Raw genomic sequence first — 17,900 nt, 5'->3', positions numbered from 1 at the left:
TGGAAAAGTTCCCGACTCCAAAGCAGACACTTGGCACAGAGCAGATCCTCCACTGCTTCAGCTGGGGAAGTAGCTGGTAATTAGAGGCTCATCTTCTGTGAATCACCACAAAAGAAAATGAGGGCACAGTTTTTGAATGGGCTTGATGAAAACAGAGGGATATTGGGATTAGAGACTCATGGTTTCTTCTCTGGGTTTGAAGAAGAGTGTGATTTGTCATGGGTTGCATTGTTGGTGCACCCTGCCTGATCCTCTTCCTGTCTGCTCAGTTTGTCTGGAGGTTGTTTGGGTTCTCTTGTGCAGGTTGACCACTTTTCTCAGTTTCTCCTGCTTTCCTCCACGTTTGTGAAGTCAAGGGAAATTCCTCAGTACACAGAAAAGCCCCCCGTATCTTTGAGCAGCTTCCTTGTGTAGAACAGTTTTATGACTATAGAAATTTCATCCTGAAAATGTGCTGCAGTCCTGGGGGCTCGTGTTGTGAGCAGCCAGTTGTAGCTGTTACCACTGTGTCATGGCTTTCCTCCTCAAGTACATTATCGTATTACCACAAATTTAAATATTTGATTTACAAAATGTCGCTGCCTGATACTCCAGCAGTATCACGTAAGACACATCACAATAGAAACCGAGTGTAAAGATTGTTTTAAATGGCTTTAATACAGACAGAGGTCAGAAAAGGCAAGATAACAGCAGAAGAGGCTATGTCAAAAAGTAATTAGAGCAGGACAAATGGATTGTGCAGGCATGTCGAAGGCTGTTATTTCTGTAGGCAGTGAGTAGGAAAGGTGTTAATGTAATGTGACAGATCTGGAGCAAAAATGAGGGTGCAGGGAAAACAAATAGGAGCTGACCAATGGAATGGTTTAAATTATGAGGTTTGCTTTAACATAATTTGATTACACATGAAAGAAATGTTTAGTGTAGTTTCTTTGAAAACCTAATTGTCTTAAATACTGCATGTTCGATTCAGTCTTTACACCCAAAGCAGCAGCCCCTGTGCTGGGGCAGCCTCACTCCCTGTCAGGAATAGGCATGGGAATACTTTGCCCTGTGTGGCTTCACAAATTAGAGGAGGATGGAAGATTTTTTTTTCCCCTACTGTTTGTCTAATAAAATTGGCTCTTTGCAGTCACGTACATCTTAATTTGGAACCTCGTGCTAACTGGGGTGGGTGGTATCTGGGCCTGGGAGCTGCTGGTGCAGGTGATGCATAAATTATCCAGTTTTATCAGAAGGAAAGCGTGAGGATCAGGTTTAGCAGGAGGAAGACAGGGAAATAACATATGTTTTTTTCAGGATGCAGCTCTTGCCCCGTTCAGAATTGGAACCAATATTAGTAGGGGGGGAGCAGTGCAGAAATGCCCCAGATTTCCAGGCTGCTCCAAAGCACTGAGCAGGATACAAAGAACTTCTCCAGCACCATTCTGGTCTGCAGTGTTGAGCTGAAATCACACAGCCTGCTGGACACACAAAGATTTGACCTTGCAGCCAGGACAACCTGTGTAGCTCATGGGGACATTTTCCTCACATTTACAACAGCAGAAACTTAAAATTATGACAGCGTTTTTCTAGAGGAGCCACAAGGATTTTTTGAATAATGGGATTTCTCCTGTTGTCCTCTGCTGTTGTCCTCAATTGCCCTTGCCTTTCTAACAATATATTTTCCATAGATTTTGACATTTCACAATCTGATTTAAGCTTGAATTCATCTTAATAAGTAATTGTTGTTTACAGATGGTTGTAGATGGTGAATCCCTGTCTCCAAGCTGAGGTGTTGGCAGGAGGTTCTTACAGAAGCTGGGAGTTCGGGTGATGTGGTTTTTTCAGTGGAATATGCTGTTTTCTGCATGGATGTGTTCTTGGCTGGTTACATGGGTACAAAGAGGAGGTCCCGGTGTCCCGTTCCCGGTGTCCCGTTCCCGGTGTGCCCAGCCATTCCGGTGTGCCAGTCCCGATGTGCCCAGCCCCATTCCCGGTGTTCTGTCCCCGTTCCCGGTGTGCCATTCCCGGTGTGCCCAGCCCCGATGGATGTGTTCTTGGCTGGTTACATGGGTGCAAAGAGGAGGTCCCGGTGTCCCGTTCCTGGTGTCCCGTTCCCGGTGTGTCCAGCCCCGTTCCCGGTGTGCCATTCCCGGTGTGCCCAGCCCCATTCCCGGTGTTCTGTCCCCGTTCCCGGTGTGCCATTCCCGGTGTCCCATTCCCGGTGTTCTGTCCCCGTTCCCGGTGCTCTGTCCCCGTTCCCGGTGCTCTGTCCCCGCCGTGCCGCTCGCCGTGTCCTCGGTCGGGTGCTGCCCTCTCCCGTCCGGCTCCGGCCGCACGGAGCCGCGGGGACAGCGCGGGGCCGGGGCCGCGTCCCCCGAGCCCCGAGCCCGGAGCCCCGGAACACTGAGAGCCCGTGGGAGCGGGGCCCCGGTGTGCCCCGACACAGCCCGGGCGCTGCTCGGTGCCCGGTGACAGCAGCGTGCCACATCCCTCACACGGCCCGGGCCTCTGTGCCACCTGCCCGGGTCTCTGTGCCACATCCCCGTGTCCCTCTGTGCCACCTGCCCGGGTCTCTGTGCCACATCCCCGTGTCCCTCTGTGCCACCTGCCCGGGTCTCTGTGCCACCTCCCCGTGTCCCTCTGTGCCACCTCCCCGTGTCCCTCTGTGCCACCTCCCGGGTCCCTCTGTGCCACCTGCCCGGGTCTCTGTGCCACATCCCCGTGTCCCTCTGTGCCACCTGCCCGGGTCTCTGTGCCACATCCCCGGGTCCCTCTGTGCCACCTCCCCGGGTGTCTCTGTGCCACCTCCCCGTGTCCCTCTGTGCCACCTCCCCGTGTCCCTCTGTGCCACCTCCCTGGGTCTCTGTGCCACCTCCCTGTCCTCTGCCGGGTGTCACCGCTGTGTTAGAGGCACGGAGCAGCCAGGACGTTCCCAAACAGGAACATCTGAACACTTCCCCAACACCTAATGATCCAAAGAAGCTCCCAAGCTGCTGCAGTCCCAACAGCGTGTTGGCTGCTGTTGTAATTCTGAAGGTTTTTTCTCCTTTGTTTTGCCATCTGACCTGAAATTTGAGGAAATGTCCTCACTGTTTGTTTGTTTTTTTTTTACTGGGCATACAAAAAATTGCTGCTCACCACCAAGCTGGAATTTGTAAGTGCTGCTCAGAACTATAATAACTACAGTTATAATAACGAACTTGGTCTGTTGTTGCTATTATTAAATACACCAGCAATTACAGCAGGCTGGTGTATCTGTGTGATTGCAGTTTGTCTAAGTCTGGCATAAAGTCATCTTTTGGCTTTTCAGTTGATCACTTCAATGCGCAGAATTTTCCCACTTTTTCAAATCTGGGAGATACTCTCTGCCTCCTGGCCTACAGGCCTCTCCTCTGTTCCTGCACCCGCTGAACATCACCTTCTGCCTGGGTTTGGATGAAGAGTCTGGGTTTGGGTGAAGAGTTTGGGTTTGAGTGAAGAGTTTGGGTTTAAATGAAGAGTTTGGGCTCATGGTGTCCACGCTGGCTGATGGTGCACTGGTCCTGTAGGTGGGACATGCAGGACAAAGCCCCACTGCTGCATCTGCTGTGGGCTCTGAAGATCGAGCCCTGGCAGAAAGAGCTGCCCACAGGAGGGGCTGCAGGGGTCAGAGCTTGCCCTGGGCTGCTGCTGCTCCAGCCATGCAGTGCCAGGGCTCTGAGAGGCTCTCGCTGGTGCCAGGACCCGGCCCAGGAATTCCCTGTGTTTTCCAGAGTGCTCTGAGGCTGTGTGACCTGAGCTGGGCACTGGGAGTTACAGGAGATGCGCTCTTGGGATGGATGGAGCTATCCCATAGGAAGGGAAAGGAACTCGATTGCCTCCTCATAGAAATGTAAAGCCTCTCCCTTTGCAATTCCCCTTTCTTGTACTTTCCCACTAAGGCAGTAAAACCATATACTTCCCATGCCTACAATCCCATTTGTTTTCCCTTTTCCCTCTGAAGGCGACCTCTCTGAGGAGCCCTTAACCTCCCCCCTGCCTTTTCCTCTGTTGCACAGAGCTCTCTCTGCTGTGTGTGAGGTGCAATGAAACGCTTCTTGTAACCCCTCAGTTGTCTGGGGTGGCAAATTCGGTAGCCAGGCGAATAAAAATATAAATAAACAGATAAAACCGGAAATTGATAGAAGGATTCAATTTACAAAACGGCCTATCAAACTAGTAAGAAGGAGAAAATAGCTCAATTTTATGTGCACCAAGTGACCACCTCCACTAGAATTATTAACGCCACACTCCTGGTGTGTTTAACACCAGGGAGGAGAGGAATTACCTGATCTGTTGTTAAACCATTATCAAGAACAGCTCAGACATCAGGTGGATGTTTATTATCATTCCTTGCAGTTTCTTCCATAGCTCCTCTAAGCAATTTAATATTAATTTGATTTTTTTCCTCTGAAATAGCTGCATACATAATGAGTGGAATAGATCTTTTGGAGGAAGTACAAGCTGTGTTTCCCTCCAGCCAGTTCTCTCACTGCAGTGCCTGAAAGCAGTAACATCCACAGCACCGAGGCTGTTGAGGTGTGTTAATCTGAATTTTTATAATTTCTTCAGCCACATTTGCAAACCAGGCTGTCCTGGCTGTGGGTGCTGGGTCTCATTCCCCAGGTTCCTGGTGGCCCACGCGGGCTCAGAGGTGCTGCCAGCAGCGCCCTTGTTGGTAACATCAGAACTGAGCCAGGATCGGGTATTTCCTTGGGACCTGCTCGTTGCTGCAATCAAATCCCCTCGGTGCTGGGTTTGGTCCGTGGCCAGCTCGGGGCTGTGGGGGCAGCCCCGGTTTGAGATGTGCTGGGTTTTGTTGTCACAGCCCGCACTTTGTTCGTGCCACAAAGGGGCTGATGGCTCGAACTGCGGGCTCACAACAGAGCCCCGATTGTCATGAAAATGGGCAGAGCCCTGCTGCAGAGGGGAACCACGAAACTGTGCCCGTGGGTGGGACAGAGCTCAGGAAGGGCTGCCCCTGTCCTGGGGCCACACAGCTCTGCCGCCCTGCCCTGCCCAAATGCGGGGTTGGCATCAGAGCTCTTGGGATTGGGGCAGAGCTCAGGAAGGGCTGCCCCTGTCCTGGGGCCACGCAGCTCTGCCAGCCCTGCCCTGCCCAAATGCGGGGTTTGCATCAGAGCTCTTGGGACTGGGGGTGGCAAGTGATGGTGTTGGTCCTGGGAGAGCTGTGCTGGCCCGGCCTGGCGCTGTTCCATCCCTTTTGGTGCCTCATGGTGCCACTTTGTTTCCGTACTTCTCATCTTTTGAGAATTCCTTCTCTTTGGAATGGTGATCTCATGGCGCATCGCCGCGGAGCAGGGGGAGAGGGGCAGGACCTCCTCCTGCTTCCTGTGCCTGTCCCTTATGGCTTTACCATCAGGACCATAAATCCCTTGCAGGCAGCAGTGCCACTTGCCCACTTTTTGGCGATGCTTTTGGCTTTTACTGTTGTGAACTGGTTTTGTTACAAATTCTTGGATGCTGGTTACAGTAGCATCAGGTTTTTCTGTCTGGGGTGGGAATTGGCTGATACAGGCTGAAATAAGAACCAGCTACTTTATTTTCCTTTTGCCCAGACTTGCTGCATGGCTGTTTGGGTCAGACAACAGAACTCCTTTTTCCTGTCTCTTTGCCTGCCCTCTGCCCATTCCCAGCTGGCCTGGGATTTTACAGAATAGTTTTGGATCTCTGCAATTATTTTCTGCCCTTAAGGATTTTGTATGGATGAACTGCCATGTGTATTTAATGTGAGTTTTGAAGAATTTGGAAGATTTGGGTTGTTTGGACAATTATAATTTTTCCCAGCCAGGTTTTGTTTATAATTGCAGTTTCAGAACTGGGGGGGATTGGTGGGGGGAGGTTGGGTTTGTTTTGGGGTTTTTTTTGGCGTGTCTGTGGTTTGGTTCCAAACAGCAGTTGTGGGAGCAACTTTGTGTTATCTGGAGATTAAGTAGCTTCGTTTCAGCCTGCTGTGTCCAGCCCAGGCTGCAGCTTTAGAAAATGAGCACTCTGCATTCTGGTCACACTCCTCCGAGGGGTGCCGGGAGCGGCGCAGGGCTCGCATGGGATGAAGAATGTGGAGCTCTGGGAGCAGCACAATTGCAAACAGCTGTGTCAATAGTGCAGCCAGGCCTGGCTTACCTTGGCCATGCGCTGCTCCTCAGCCAGCCCGGGCTGGGTGGCTGTGAAAAGGGGACATCAGTCCCACGGGGTCTCACTGACACTGAGCTGCACGGATTTACAGCATCAGCAGGGTGGGCTTAGAGAGTGTGCTCCTGCAAATGCACCTGCTGTGTGGAAATGCTGGGTTAGAAACAGGATTTTGAGTAGAGAGAGTCGTGGAAGGGTTGGGTTGGGGGCCAGATCCCCTGCCCAGGCAGGGTCAGGTCCCGGGCTGCCAGGACACCACTGAGCTCTGCCCTGCATGCTCACGAGGTTACTTGCATTGCTGGATGTCACCAGAAAGCAATAAAATTTCAGGCTTGGGATGGAGTGAAATATGAGCTCTTTTGTTGCCTCTGAGCCTTGTTTATTCTCAGCCAGGCATTTCTCAGAGCGCAGTTGGGTGCTGCAGGATGAGGAACAGAAACAAACTGTGGCTTTTGAGCAGAGCCAGTTTTGAGACTTTGAGACATCTGGATGACAGGTTGGCTTGGGCATCAGCAGAAATGCTTTTGGGCCTCCCTCCAAATGCTGTGGTGTGGTGAGCATTGGTTTGGCTGGTCAAACACAGCTGAGCACCAGGACAGTTCATTGGGCACGAAGGACACATGAGCTGCACTGTAGCCCAGGCTGAGTTCATCCCAGAGGGAGAAGGAAGGGGCAGAATGAAAACTGCTTTTGAAAGCTTCATGAAAACATTTTCTGGTGCAGACACACGTGGCTGTGTCTGACGAAGAGCTCACCATGACCAGTGCTGCCAGTGGTGCCTGTTTTGAGGTGGGCAGCTAATCAATCATGGATTTATTGTGTTCCATCTTAACTCCAGTGTGTCACTTGTGCAGGAGGAGGGCTCCAGTCCCCTCCCCACAGTGACCACCACCAAAGCAGCACCTGAATTCCCAGTCCTGGGGAACTGGGAGTCCCAGTTCACAGTGCTCTGCCAGGTGTGGGCATGGGAGAGCACTGACCTGAGCACGGTGAGCTGTGCCTGGTGAGCTGTGCCCGTGTCTGTACTGCCTGTGTCTGGGATGCTTTTCACTGGTGATTAAAAATAAGCACAACTTTTCACCAAATACTTGTTATCAGTTTAATGAAATAATTTTCATAGACTTGGAAAATCTCAGAATGATTTAGGTTGGAAATGACCGTAAAGCTCACCCTGCCGTGGGCAGTGACACCTTCCACTGGACCAGGTTGGTCCAAGTCCTGTTCAGCCTCACCTGGAACAGATCCGGGGATGGGGCAGCCACAGCTGCTCTGAACAACTTTTACTTTCACGCTGAGCATCCCGGGTTTTGTTGGTGTGTGTGTCAGTGGTATCTGTTTCACACCACAGCGAGCAGCGCTCTCAGCTTCCCCGGCAAGCTGGTGGAGGGACTGTGCAAAGGGGTGGCCAGTAGTGACAGCCCGTGGCCAGCGCTGGTGGCCAGCGGCCAGTGGTTGGTGGTGATGGCCAGTGCCTGATGCCTCCTGGCACTGCCCAGGCCGTGCCTCAGGCGTGCCAGCAATCAGCCAGTCCGTCAGTCCGTCAGTCTGCCAGTCCATCAGTCTGTAAATCGTTCGCTTGGTCGGTCAGTCTGCTGGTCAGTCGGTGTGTTGGTCAGTCTGTCAGTTGGTCGGTTGTTCTGTCGGTCAGACGATCGGTCTGTCAGTCGGTCTGTCTGTCGGTCGCTGGCCCAGTCCCAGTGTCGGTCAGTCTGTCTGTCGGTCGGTGGCCCAGTCCCAGTCCCAGTGTCGGTCGGTCAGTCTGTCTGTCAGTCGGTCGGTCCGTGGCCCAGTCCCAGTGTCTGTCGGTCGGTGGCCCAGTCCCAGTGTCGGTCTGTCTGTCTGTCTGTCGGTGGCTCAGTCCCAGTCCCTGTCGGTCTGTCGGTTGGTCTGTCTGTCTGTCTGTCGGTTGGTGGCCCAGTCCCAGTCCCAGTGTCGGTCGGTCAGTCTGTCTGTCAGTCGGTCGGTCCGTGGCCCAGTCCCAGTGTCTGTCGGTCGGTGGCCAGTCCCAGTCCCAGTCGGTCTGTCGGTCTGTCTGTCGGTCGGTCCGTGGCCCGGGGGGCCGCCGCCCCCGCCCGGGGCCGCCCCGGTCCCGCGGCGTGCGGCACCGCGGGGACAAGGAGCCGTGCGGGCTTTCCCCTTTTCCTGCCTTTCCACGGCTCCCGGGGCGCGGGGCCGGGCAGCGCAGCCCTGGGCTGCGAGCGGGATGATGCAATTAAAAAAAAAAAAAAAAAGGGGCATTAGTTTGTTTTGTGGCTTAATTTGTTTATATTTTAAACTTCCTAATCCCTCCGACCATCTGGAGGAGCTTTTTTTAGTGTCGTTAATTATGGATAGTATGGGGGTCACGGAGGCGCTCGGTAGCGCCCGCTGCCCCCCGGTGTTTGCAGCCTTTTTCCCCTCTGTGCCTGAGGACAGCGGTGAAGCTCACCTTCGGAGTGAGGATGGAACATTTCGGGAGAGAGCACCGCGTGTTTGGTCACGCACGCTGGAGAAGTCACTGCTCCTGTTGTGCCCAGGCCCTGCTCCCGCAGCCCGGGCTGCTGGGGGTGGGGTCAGTTCCCGATTTTCTTAATTCAGCATCCTTCTCGGTGGCTGCACATCTAGGCAGCCTCAGTAGGGCCAAGCTTTAGGTTTTAGGGCAGGTAAGTCAGGGCTTCACCTTACCGCTTTGTGATGCACCAATTAAAAAACCCAAACCGGTGTAACCCAGAGCGCGCCGGAGCCGGGGCAGGCAGCGCGCTCGGAGCTTTATTTTGCTAAAATTGGATCAGCGAAAGTTGATGGCTTGAGGGAGCGGCTGAGCCCGGGGTCGCTGCGCGGGCGTGGGCAGCGGCCGGGACCCGCGTGCGTGTCCCCAGCTCGGCTCCGGCCGCCGGGCGCGTTTGGGCGTGCGGGCTTTTGTTCCGAACTCTTTGTGCAACAACTGGCCGCGGCCGAGGAGCCGTCCCGTCCCCGTCCCGCACCACGCAGCGGGCGGGGGTCCCGCACGCCCCTCGGCAGCCCCCGCCCGCCGGGACGCGCGGGCCCTGGGGCCGGGCTCCCCTGCCCCGCAGAAGTTGCATTTCGCAGATGAGTTTTTGATATGCAAATGGAGATGTGTCCCAGGCAGGGGAAGGGTGATGGGTTTCATCAGCTGCACGCTCTTGATTTATACCGAGCCGAGAAGGAGCAGCTGATGATTTCTGGGCGTTTTAATGGGGGTTTGCTTTTGATTGAGCTCTGCTTGGGCAGAAACGGAATCGGGGTGGAATAACACCGTGAGTTTGGGATTTCGGTACTGGAAAGGGAGACCAGAGAGAGATGCACTGGCCATTCCTCTGGTGCAGCATTTCTCCTCTTTTCTTTCCAGTACTCACTCACTGCTTTTTAAAATGAGACTCTGTCAGTAGAACATCTCTTTACGGTACAGGCAATAAGGTTGCAGGTTTCCTCTTTCTTTCCCCTCCTCTACTTTTTTTTTTTTTTAACAGGAGGCTTGTCCATTTAAATTAACCTTTCTCCCAGCTGGGCACACAAATGTTTTTGTTTTAGTTCACAGAGGGTTAATTCTATTCAGCTCCCAGCACGGCCGGCCTGATCCGGGCGGGCACAATCTGCTCTTTGAGCCGGGCTGGCCGGGCAGGACGCGCAGCCTTCGCCCGCCTCCCGCTGGGGTGGGACCCCCATCTGGGGTCGGTGGCAGCAGGAGCGGGACCCCCGGCCCTTTGTGCGCCTCTGGGCTCTGCCGCCGAGCCGCTGCTGTCCCGAGCAGGGCCAGCGCTCAAAAAACTGAATCCCTGTGTTCATCGATTATAAGTTAAAAGAAAAAAAAAAGGCCCCTGAAGCAAAGGCGCCTGGTTTGGGGGTGGGCTTGTTTGGACAATGCAGCGCTCCACAGTGAGGGGGGAGTTCCTCCGCTTCGGGGGCTTGAATTTCACAGGATGGTTTTGTTGAAACTAAAAATTGACAACGAAAAACGTCGTTAGGAAAAATGAAGGGGAAAAGAAAGCCCAACACGTTTGTTTGTGTTCGAGGCATCAGCAGAGGCGAGAGGAGAGCGAGATGCGGTTGGGATTTAAGTAACACATGTGTGAGATCTCCCCCTCCGCCCCCCTCCCCAAACAGCTGGTATTTAGCAGCTTGAGGTTTAAACCCAGCTAAAGGGTGCTGCAGGGGGCTGCGAGAGGCTCAGTTCATCAAGAAGCAAGTAACTGGCACACAGCTGAAAAGAGATTAAATATATTAATGAATTGCAGTGCTGAGTGTTGCCTGTAATTTTTTTTTTAGGCGTAAAAGATTGTCTTAGCTGTAAATTCATGTTCTGTTCTGCAAATGGGAAGTTTTGCCTGTGGCAGCTTTCTTCGTTCTCCCTCTTGCTTTCTGGCCAGGCCAAATCCCAGCACTGTCTGCTCTGGGGTTTGGGTGAGGGGTTGTGCCTTCACTTTTGGCAATAAAGTCTTTGTTTCTCTTCCACCACGGTGGAAAATCCCCTGAGCTGGCTGCACCCGCACCCTGCCAGGTTTCCAAGGTGAATCTCCCGGGAGCTGCAGATGCTGTGGAGTTTTCAGCCGGGTTCAGGGGTGGCTGTGACCCCTGGCAGCCTGGGGACCTGCAGGCAGTGCCTGGTCCCCTCCCGGACCGTGGCAGTGCCACCCCCTGCTCCCACAGCCCTGCTGGCTGTTCGTGCCCAGGGCTGGCACAGGTGGGAGCAGTGACAGGGATGGGCTGGGTGTGTGTCCCCACGCTTTAATTCCTTTGCTGTGTGGTTTGGAATCTCCTTCACGTGCCGTAGTGCTTTCTGTTTGGGTCTTTGCTATGTGTTTCAGCAGATATTTCCTTTTGGAAATTCACAGGAATTTTGTTAAAAAAATTATCAAGACCGCTCATTTTGCTGAGGGCAAAAGGCAGTTTCTTGAAAAATTTAATGTATTGCTTTTACTGTTTGTCTTATAAAACATAGATGGGGAGAGCTTTTTTTCCCTTTTTTACTCCATCTTCTGTGATTCTTGTGTAACATCATCATATTCTTGGAGAATTTACATTGTATGTGGTATGAAACCTACCATGACCTCTGAAAACAATACATCCTTTAATGTGGCTTCGGGGAGGGGCTAGCGAGGGAGTAGCCATAAAAATCTTCAGGGTTCAAGATGAGGTTGAGATTTTTGTGAGTGCTTTTGTCGTAGCAGCAACTGTTTGATTTAGTGGCCCCTGCTACAATGGGTTGGGAGAACAAAGCCAGAATATCCCGTGTATGAGTTTGTTAAATGTAAGGCCCACCAGGAAAATTGGGGAAGGGGATAGGGGGAAGCTTCCTCAGCTCTCTCTCTGAAATCAAACAGGTATTTGAAAAAATTTCTTACCAATTCTTTGTGTCCTAATCTGTGTTGTCTTGTGTAGTGTTTGAAACCAGAGGAATCAGTGAGATGAGAGGGGACAGGGAGGAGGGAGGGCTTATTCACTTAAAATTGCTCTTCTTGTTATCTCTTTTGATATTCTAGTGAAATTTCGAGGTTAAGGGAGTTCAGAGCACCCTCAGTGAAAACTGCTTTAGATTTGCTGGTGCTTTACCATTTCTGTGAAGCTCCCTGTGGCTCTGTCCCGTCTCTCCCATCCTTCACCCACACCAGGCTCTGCATTACATGGGGTGAAAACTGGCAAAAGTCAGCAGCAGCAAACCCGTGGGCACAGGGCAGCAGCGTGGGCCTGGCTGTGGTCCCTGCAGGATTTTTTAAAGATCTAAACCTCTGAGGCTTTGTGTAGGCCATGCTTTCCCATCTCCCAGTTTTGTTTGTGGGGAGCACGAACACCTCTGCGGTCCCTGGGGTCTGTCTTTGTTCCCGGTGTGTGCTGCTGCTGTTTGCAGTTCTAACCTGCAAACCAGGGAGCAGTTTCTGCAGGGATGTGTGCAGCTCCTGTGGCCAGGGGCCATCCACACCATCTCCCCTTGGGCTGGGGGACAGGCCTGGCGAGGGAAGGGCTCTGATTCCTCCTCGCTTTAATCATCCGGGCTTCCCACACTGCCTGGGTGACGGCCCCTATTCTTCCCACAACAAAAAAAGCTGTGCCTGGAAATGAGCCCTCATTGATATGGTCAGCCAGGGCTGCTGGGTGAGGAGGGAGCCCAGGGCTGTGCCTGTGCTGGAGCAGCCTTGTGCTGCCTTTGGTCTGTGCCATTCCCAGTGCTGGAGCAGCCTTTGGCCGGTGCCATTCCCGGTGCTGGAGCAGCCTGTGGCCAGTGCCATCCCCAGTGCTGGAGCAGCCTGTGTGCTGCCTTTGGTCTGTGCCATTCCCGGTGCTGGAGCAGCCTTTGGCCAGTGCCATTCCCGGTGCTGGAGCAGCCTTTGGCCAGTGCCATTCCCAGTGCTGGAGCAGCCTGTGGCCAGTGCCATCCCCTGGAGCTGCTGGAGCAGCCTGTGTGCTGCCTTTGGCCGGTGCCATTCCCAGTGCTGGAGCTGCTGGAGCAGCCTGTGGCCAGTGCCATCCCCTGGAGCTGCTGGAGCAGCCTGTGTGCTGCCTTTGGCCGGTGCCATGCCCTGGAGCTGCTGGAGCAGCCTGTGGCCGGTGCCATCCCCTGCTGCTGTCCCCAGCCCAGCATTGCTGCTGACCCCGGGATTTATGGCCCCGCTGTGCGAGCAGGGGGAGGGCTGGGAGCTAAGCTGGGGCTGAGCTAAACCCTGCAGATAGAGGACTCCTCTGCCCTGTCTAATCCCCGGCCCCCTCCCCGCGTTTATCAGATTGCTGAAGGTGGAGATTACCTTGGTGCTACAAAGTCATGTTTAGCTGCCTCCCTTCAGAGATGCTCAGATAGCCCCACTCCTGATTGTACCCACATTCCTTCGGGTGCAGCACATGCCTGAGGTGCTCTGTCATGTGAACCTGGGAGTCTTTTGGTGCAAATCAGGAATGTTTCTTCACTTAAAGTTTGTATTTCCTTTATTCACCCCTTTATTTTAATGTTTTATAACAGTGAAATTTGCAGAACAGTGCAAATGTGCATGCTGTGCATAGCAAACCTTTTAGAGATTAACACAGATTGGTTCTGGTTTCTACTGGGTTTAAGCTCTGGAGAAAGCTGCTTGTGAGTAGGAGCAGCTGGTTTAGATTTTTACTTGGCTTGTGTAACTGAAAACTGGTTTAATTTCTGGTCCCAAAACATTTGGCTCATTCATTTCTCTTGCATTCATGTGTGCTGCAGTAGTAAGAAGCTACACCCTGGTTTGTCAGCTTGCTTGGGCTTTATTGAGGCTGGAGAAGACTTCACTGTGACTCTTACCTCCTGCTGCTCCAAAAGTCCATCCTGTGGATAAACACCTTTGTCTCACAAAGCTCCCTGGTCAAATCTAAATGGAGGGAGTTTGAGTCAGCTCATCCTCACAAGCCTTGCTGCCCAAGGCTGGGGAGGGTGTGTGTGACAGGAGCAGGGTGTGGGCAGCACCCCAGGCATGGTGTGGGTCTGTGCAGCTGAGTCTCAGCCACGGTGATCTGGTCATCTGGGTAATGTTTGACATTTGGGAAAGCAACCCCATGGAGAATACTGGAATACTGCAGACTGTGTGTCCCTGAATGTATTTGAATAGCTCCCACCTTTGCAGTGCAGATCTGTTTGCAGCTCTTGGGATTTTAGTGGGTTAAAACACGAGATGGGGCTGGGGCAGCTTGGCCTGGCGTGCAAGGGGTTAAACTGTTGAGCTGTGAAACATCTGCTACAGGAAGAGCTGCTGGTGCCACTTGCTGGCATTATTTTAAGCATAGCTGGCTTGGTTGAAGTGAGGTTTGGGCCTCCCTGTGCAGTAGGAGGTGATGAGGTTCTGGGTGCACTGCCTGGGTCTCTTCACCATCATTTTCTTCTTCCTTTCTGTTTGACATCCCTGTCTGGACATCTCACTGAGCCGAGCATCATCTCTGCTCTCTCCCTCAGGCAATGTTGGAGTCTTAAAATACTGAATTTAATGTGACAGCTCCTGTTGCGGAGAGCCCTGAAATTTACATTTTTAGTCATCCAAAGGCTTCTCAAAGATTTGGAAAGGATCAGTACAATCACGCTGCTGTGGCTTGGCTGCACGGTGGTTTCTGTGACGATGTTCTCTCGGGTTCTGGGGGTAGCTCCTGAGGACAGCGAGGCTTTCAAAGCCCAGAGGTGCCCCTGGAGTGTGTGAGATGTGACAGGATCCCCAGTCACTGCTGCCTGCCAGGTTTCTGTATTTGCACACCCTGCTCTGTGCAGCTGAGGTGGGACATTTCAGAACCCTTTTTTACCCATTGGAGTTCCTGCTCCTCTCTGCTAAGAGCAGCAGGAAGGTTGATGGCTGCTGGGGAGAGCCCCAGGGGTCCTGCCTGGCTGTGAGGAAGGGAATCACAGAATAATGAGGCTGGAAGAGACCTCTAATATCAACAAGTCCAACCTATGCCCTAACACCTCAACTAGACTACAGCACCAAGTGCCATGTCCAGCCTTTATTTAAACCCATCCAGAGATGGTGATTCCACCACCTCCCTGGGAAGAGCATTCCAGCACTTTAGTATTCTCTGGGTGAAATTTTTTTCCTAATATCCAATCTGTACCTTCCCTGACGTAGCTTGGGGCTGTGTCCTGTGGTTCTGTCAGTGCTGCCCTGCGGGATGGATCCTCAGGGGCTGCCCCTCGGTCTCCTCAGAGCTCCCTCTTGCCTTGCAGATGAGCGGGTGGATCAGCGAACCTGCCTGATCTGCGGGGACAGGGCCACGGGGCTGCACTATGGCATCATCTCCTGCGAGGGCTGCAAGGGCTTCTTCAAGAGGAGCATCTGCAACAAGCGCGTGTACCGCTGCAGCCGCGACAAGAACTGCGTCATGTCCCGCAAGCAGCGCAACCGCTGCCAGTACTGCCGCCTGCTCAAGTGCCTGCAGATGGGCATGAACCGCAAAGGTACGGCCGGGAGGGGCTGCGGGGCTGCCGCGGCCTGGGGGGCACACAGGGGGACAGAGCCACCTGCCTCGCTGCCGTCCCGTGCTGCCTGCGAAACTCCCTGCAAGCAGCACCCCAAGGCTTCAGCAAAACGGTGCACGGGTTAAAATGATGCGCAGATGCTGGGTTCTGAGCTACTTCGTTCCTGTATGGAGGAGCAAGCTGTATGAATTGAAAGCATGTTTAAATGTTTTGAGAATATTTGTGTTTACGCTGAGCAAAGTGGTCGCTATTTCCGTGCTTCAACCTACTAAGGAGGCAAAAATTAAAGCACTTAAACAGGCTTTTAGAGCCCAAGAGGTCTTACCTGTTTGCTGTTATGAGTGCTTAGACAAGCAGCCCTCTCCCCAGCCTTGTGTGTGTTTAGCCTCTGGAATTGCTGTTACCTGTTAAAAGCAGGCATTCCTCGGTTTGCTGGCACGGGTGGGAGCTGGCAGTGCTGCCCTGGCCGTGCAGTGACCTCCTGTTTGTCACACCCCAGTGTCACACACGGCTTTGGATGTGGCTGCTGCTGGCCTCTGGGCTCACGCAGAGCCGCCTGTCAGAGGCACTGAAACTGCATAAATTCACTGCAAATCCAGCGGGATCTTCCTTAGAAAATACATCGGGGATGAGATGGGGGAGTTGGGGTCAGAGGGTGTGCTGTGGGTCTGGGGGTATTGGGGGTGTGCTGTGGGTCTGGGGACAACTCGGGGCCCTCATGTGGGAGTCAGGGCTGTGCTGTGGCTCTGGGGGTGTCAGGGCTGTGCTGTGCTGTGGGTTTGGGGGTGTCGGGTGTTCCTCACCTGGGGGTTCCTCTCACCTGCGGGGGCGCAGCGCCACCTGCCGGCCGCACGCCCCCCTCCTTCCCTTCCTTTTCTTCCTTTCACTTCCTTTTCCTCCTTTCCCCTTCCCTTCTTTTCCTCCTTTCACTTCCTTTTCTTCCTTTCCCCTTCCCTTCCTTTCCTCCTTTCACTTCCTTTCCTTTCCTCCTTTCACTTCCTTTTCTTCCTTTCACTTCCCTTCCTTTCCTTGTTTCACTTCCCTTCCTTTCCTCCTTTCCTTTTTCTTCCTCCTCCCAACAACCACACGGATTTCACTCCCCGCTGGTGTCAGGCCAGGGAGGCTGCAGGCAGCCCTGAAGGTCCTCAGTGCTGGGTTCTGGAGCTTTCCCTCCCTGCCCAACTTATGGCATTGTTGGGTTGGAAAATCCCTTCAATTGTCTGCTCAAATTACCCTTTGAAATCAAAAGACAATTTATGCCCAGGGCTCTTCATGGAATGAGCTGAAGGGAAGCTTCTAAATCACAGTTAGTGATAAAATATCTTGGAAAATGAGAAAAATTCCCCCAGAATTCCTGTAGTTCTAGTAAGTTAAAAAAACCTAAAGGGGGTAACAGTTAACTATGACAGCTTTATTTTTTTTTTTTTAACTGAGAACTGATTATTTTTCTAAAGAGCTTTCGTAGGAAATAATCAGCCAGTGCTGTGCAGTGCTCGGGTCGGTGGTTGGGGTTTGGGCAGGCACAGCTCAGGTCCCGTGGCCCTCTCCTCTGCCCTGCTGGGGCACTCCCTGAGCTGCAGGAGCAGCCTCGAGGCACAGAGGAAGGTTTGAGCTGAGGATATCTCAAAGCAAGCAGCAGCGTGGCTTTTCTGGGACAGAAATTTTTGCTGGAATTGTGTGTGGTTTTGTGCTCGGGGAGGGCCTCCTGCAGCCCCTGTGCCAAGCAGGGTGAGGCTGTGCAGCAGCAAGGTCACCGTGCAGCTGGGCAGAGCCTCCTGCCAAGGCTGGCCAGGTCGTGCTGGGAAAGAGATGGAGCTCTGATAAACGGGGACAAGCTGCAGAAACTGCTCCAGGTCTATGCCCTGAGCTGGATTTCACTGCAGCTCACTGGAGATTGATTAAAGAGCCTTAAAAATGCAGCTGAGAAATGAGGCTGTTCCTCTGCAGTGCAGCTGTGCACCTCGGGGTGGTAACTTGAGTTTTAAACCATGGCTTTGCAAGCAAGCAGCAGGGTCAAACATCTCCCCTCTGCTTTCTGTGGTGCCCATTCACTGGGTTATTTCCAGGGGTCAGACAGGGTTCCTTACCCTGTTCCACTTCTCAAATTATGCTGAAATTAATTGTGATAAAGGATTGTTATTCCTTCGTTACCCGTGAAGAAACTAAAATCCTTGAGTAATGCTTGTAGCCCCGTGGATGTGTCTGTGCCTTTTGGGGTGAGAACCATGGTGTGTGCTGCTCAAGCACTGGAGGTTTCTCTGTTAACTTCTTTAATGAAAAAAAAAAAGAATTTTTTAGGGTATAAAATCTTCTTTACACATAAATAGCTATCTGCTTAATACCCTGCAGTAGTGCTCCTCACTGAGGCTTGGTTGTATCTTTCAGCAATCAGGGAGGATGGCATGCCAGGAGGCAGAAACAAAAGCATTGGACCTGTCCAGGTGAGCACGTGTGCCTGTCCCTCGTGGTTCCCTTCAGCTTTTGCTCCCCTGGGCTGGGCTGGGCCTGGCTTGGTTGAGCCTCCATCACCCCTGGCCTTGCCTCCTGCTGGCGTGGGGGGCTCTGGCTCTGTCAGAAGCACCTCAGGAGCTGTGGGTTGGTAAGCAGAGCTGGGTGCTGCCTGGACACACGGACAGGCTCACCCTGTCCTTTGTGAGCCACAAGGACGTCTGTCCCTCCATCCCTCCCAGTAAATCTCGTCTGCCTGCTGCAATCCCTTCAGCTGTGGCAAGCAGGGCACCAGTAAATGTCTGTCTGATGGATGGCCCAGCTTGTCCAGAGGTGCCTCGTAAAGCGCCAGGGAATTCAGCTCGGCAGCTTGTGCCACAGCCTGAGGAAT

General features: G+C 53.0%; 1 protein-coding gene across 2 annotated transcripts in view; it reads left to right on the top strand.

The window, feature by feature from the left end:
* NR6A1 (nuclear receptor subfamily 6 group A member 1) overlaps nt 1–17,900 on the top strand; it is a 60,725-nt gene that overhangs the window by 28,386 nt on the left and 14,439 nt on the right. For both annotated transcript variants that reach the window (XM_039730607.1, XM_039730606.1), the window contains exons 2-3: nt 14,810–15,040; nt 17,447–17,502. In XM_039730607.1, the coding sequence (XP_039586541.1) occupies nt 14,810–15,040; nt 17,447–17,502 (287 nt within the window). The remainder of the gene's footprint in view (nt 1–14,809; nt 15,041–17,446; nt 17,503–17,900) is intronic.

Source organism: Passer montanus, unplaced genomic scaffold (genome assembly GCF_014805655.1).
Source record: "Passer montanus isolate IOZ18808 unplaced genomic scaffold, ASM1480565v1 scaffold73, whole genome shotgun sequence".
NCBI lineage: Eukaryota > Metazoa > Chordata > Aves > Passeriformes > Passeridae > Passer > Passer montanus.
Note: the sequence above shows the minus strand (reverse complement) of the source record. Positions and strands in the feature narration are given on the sequence as shown.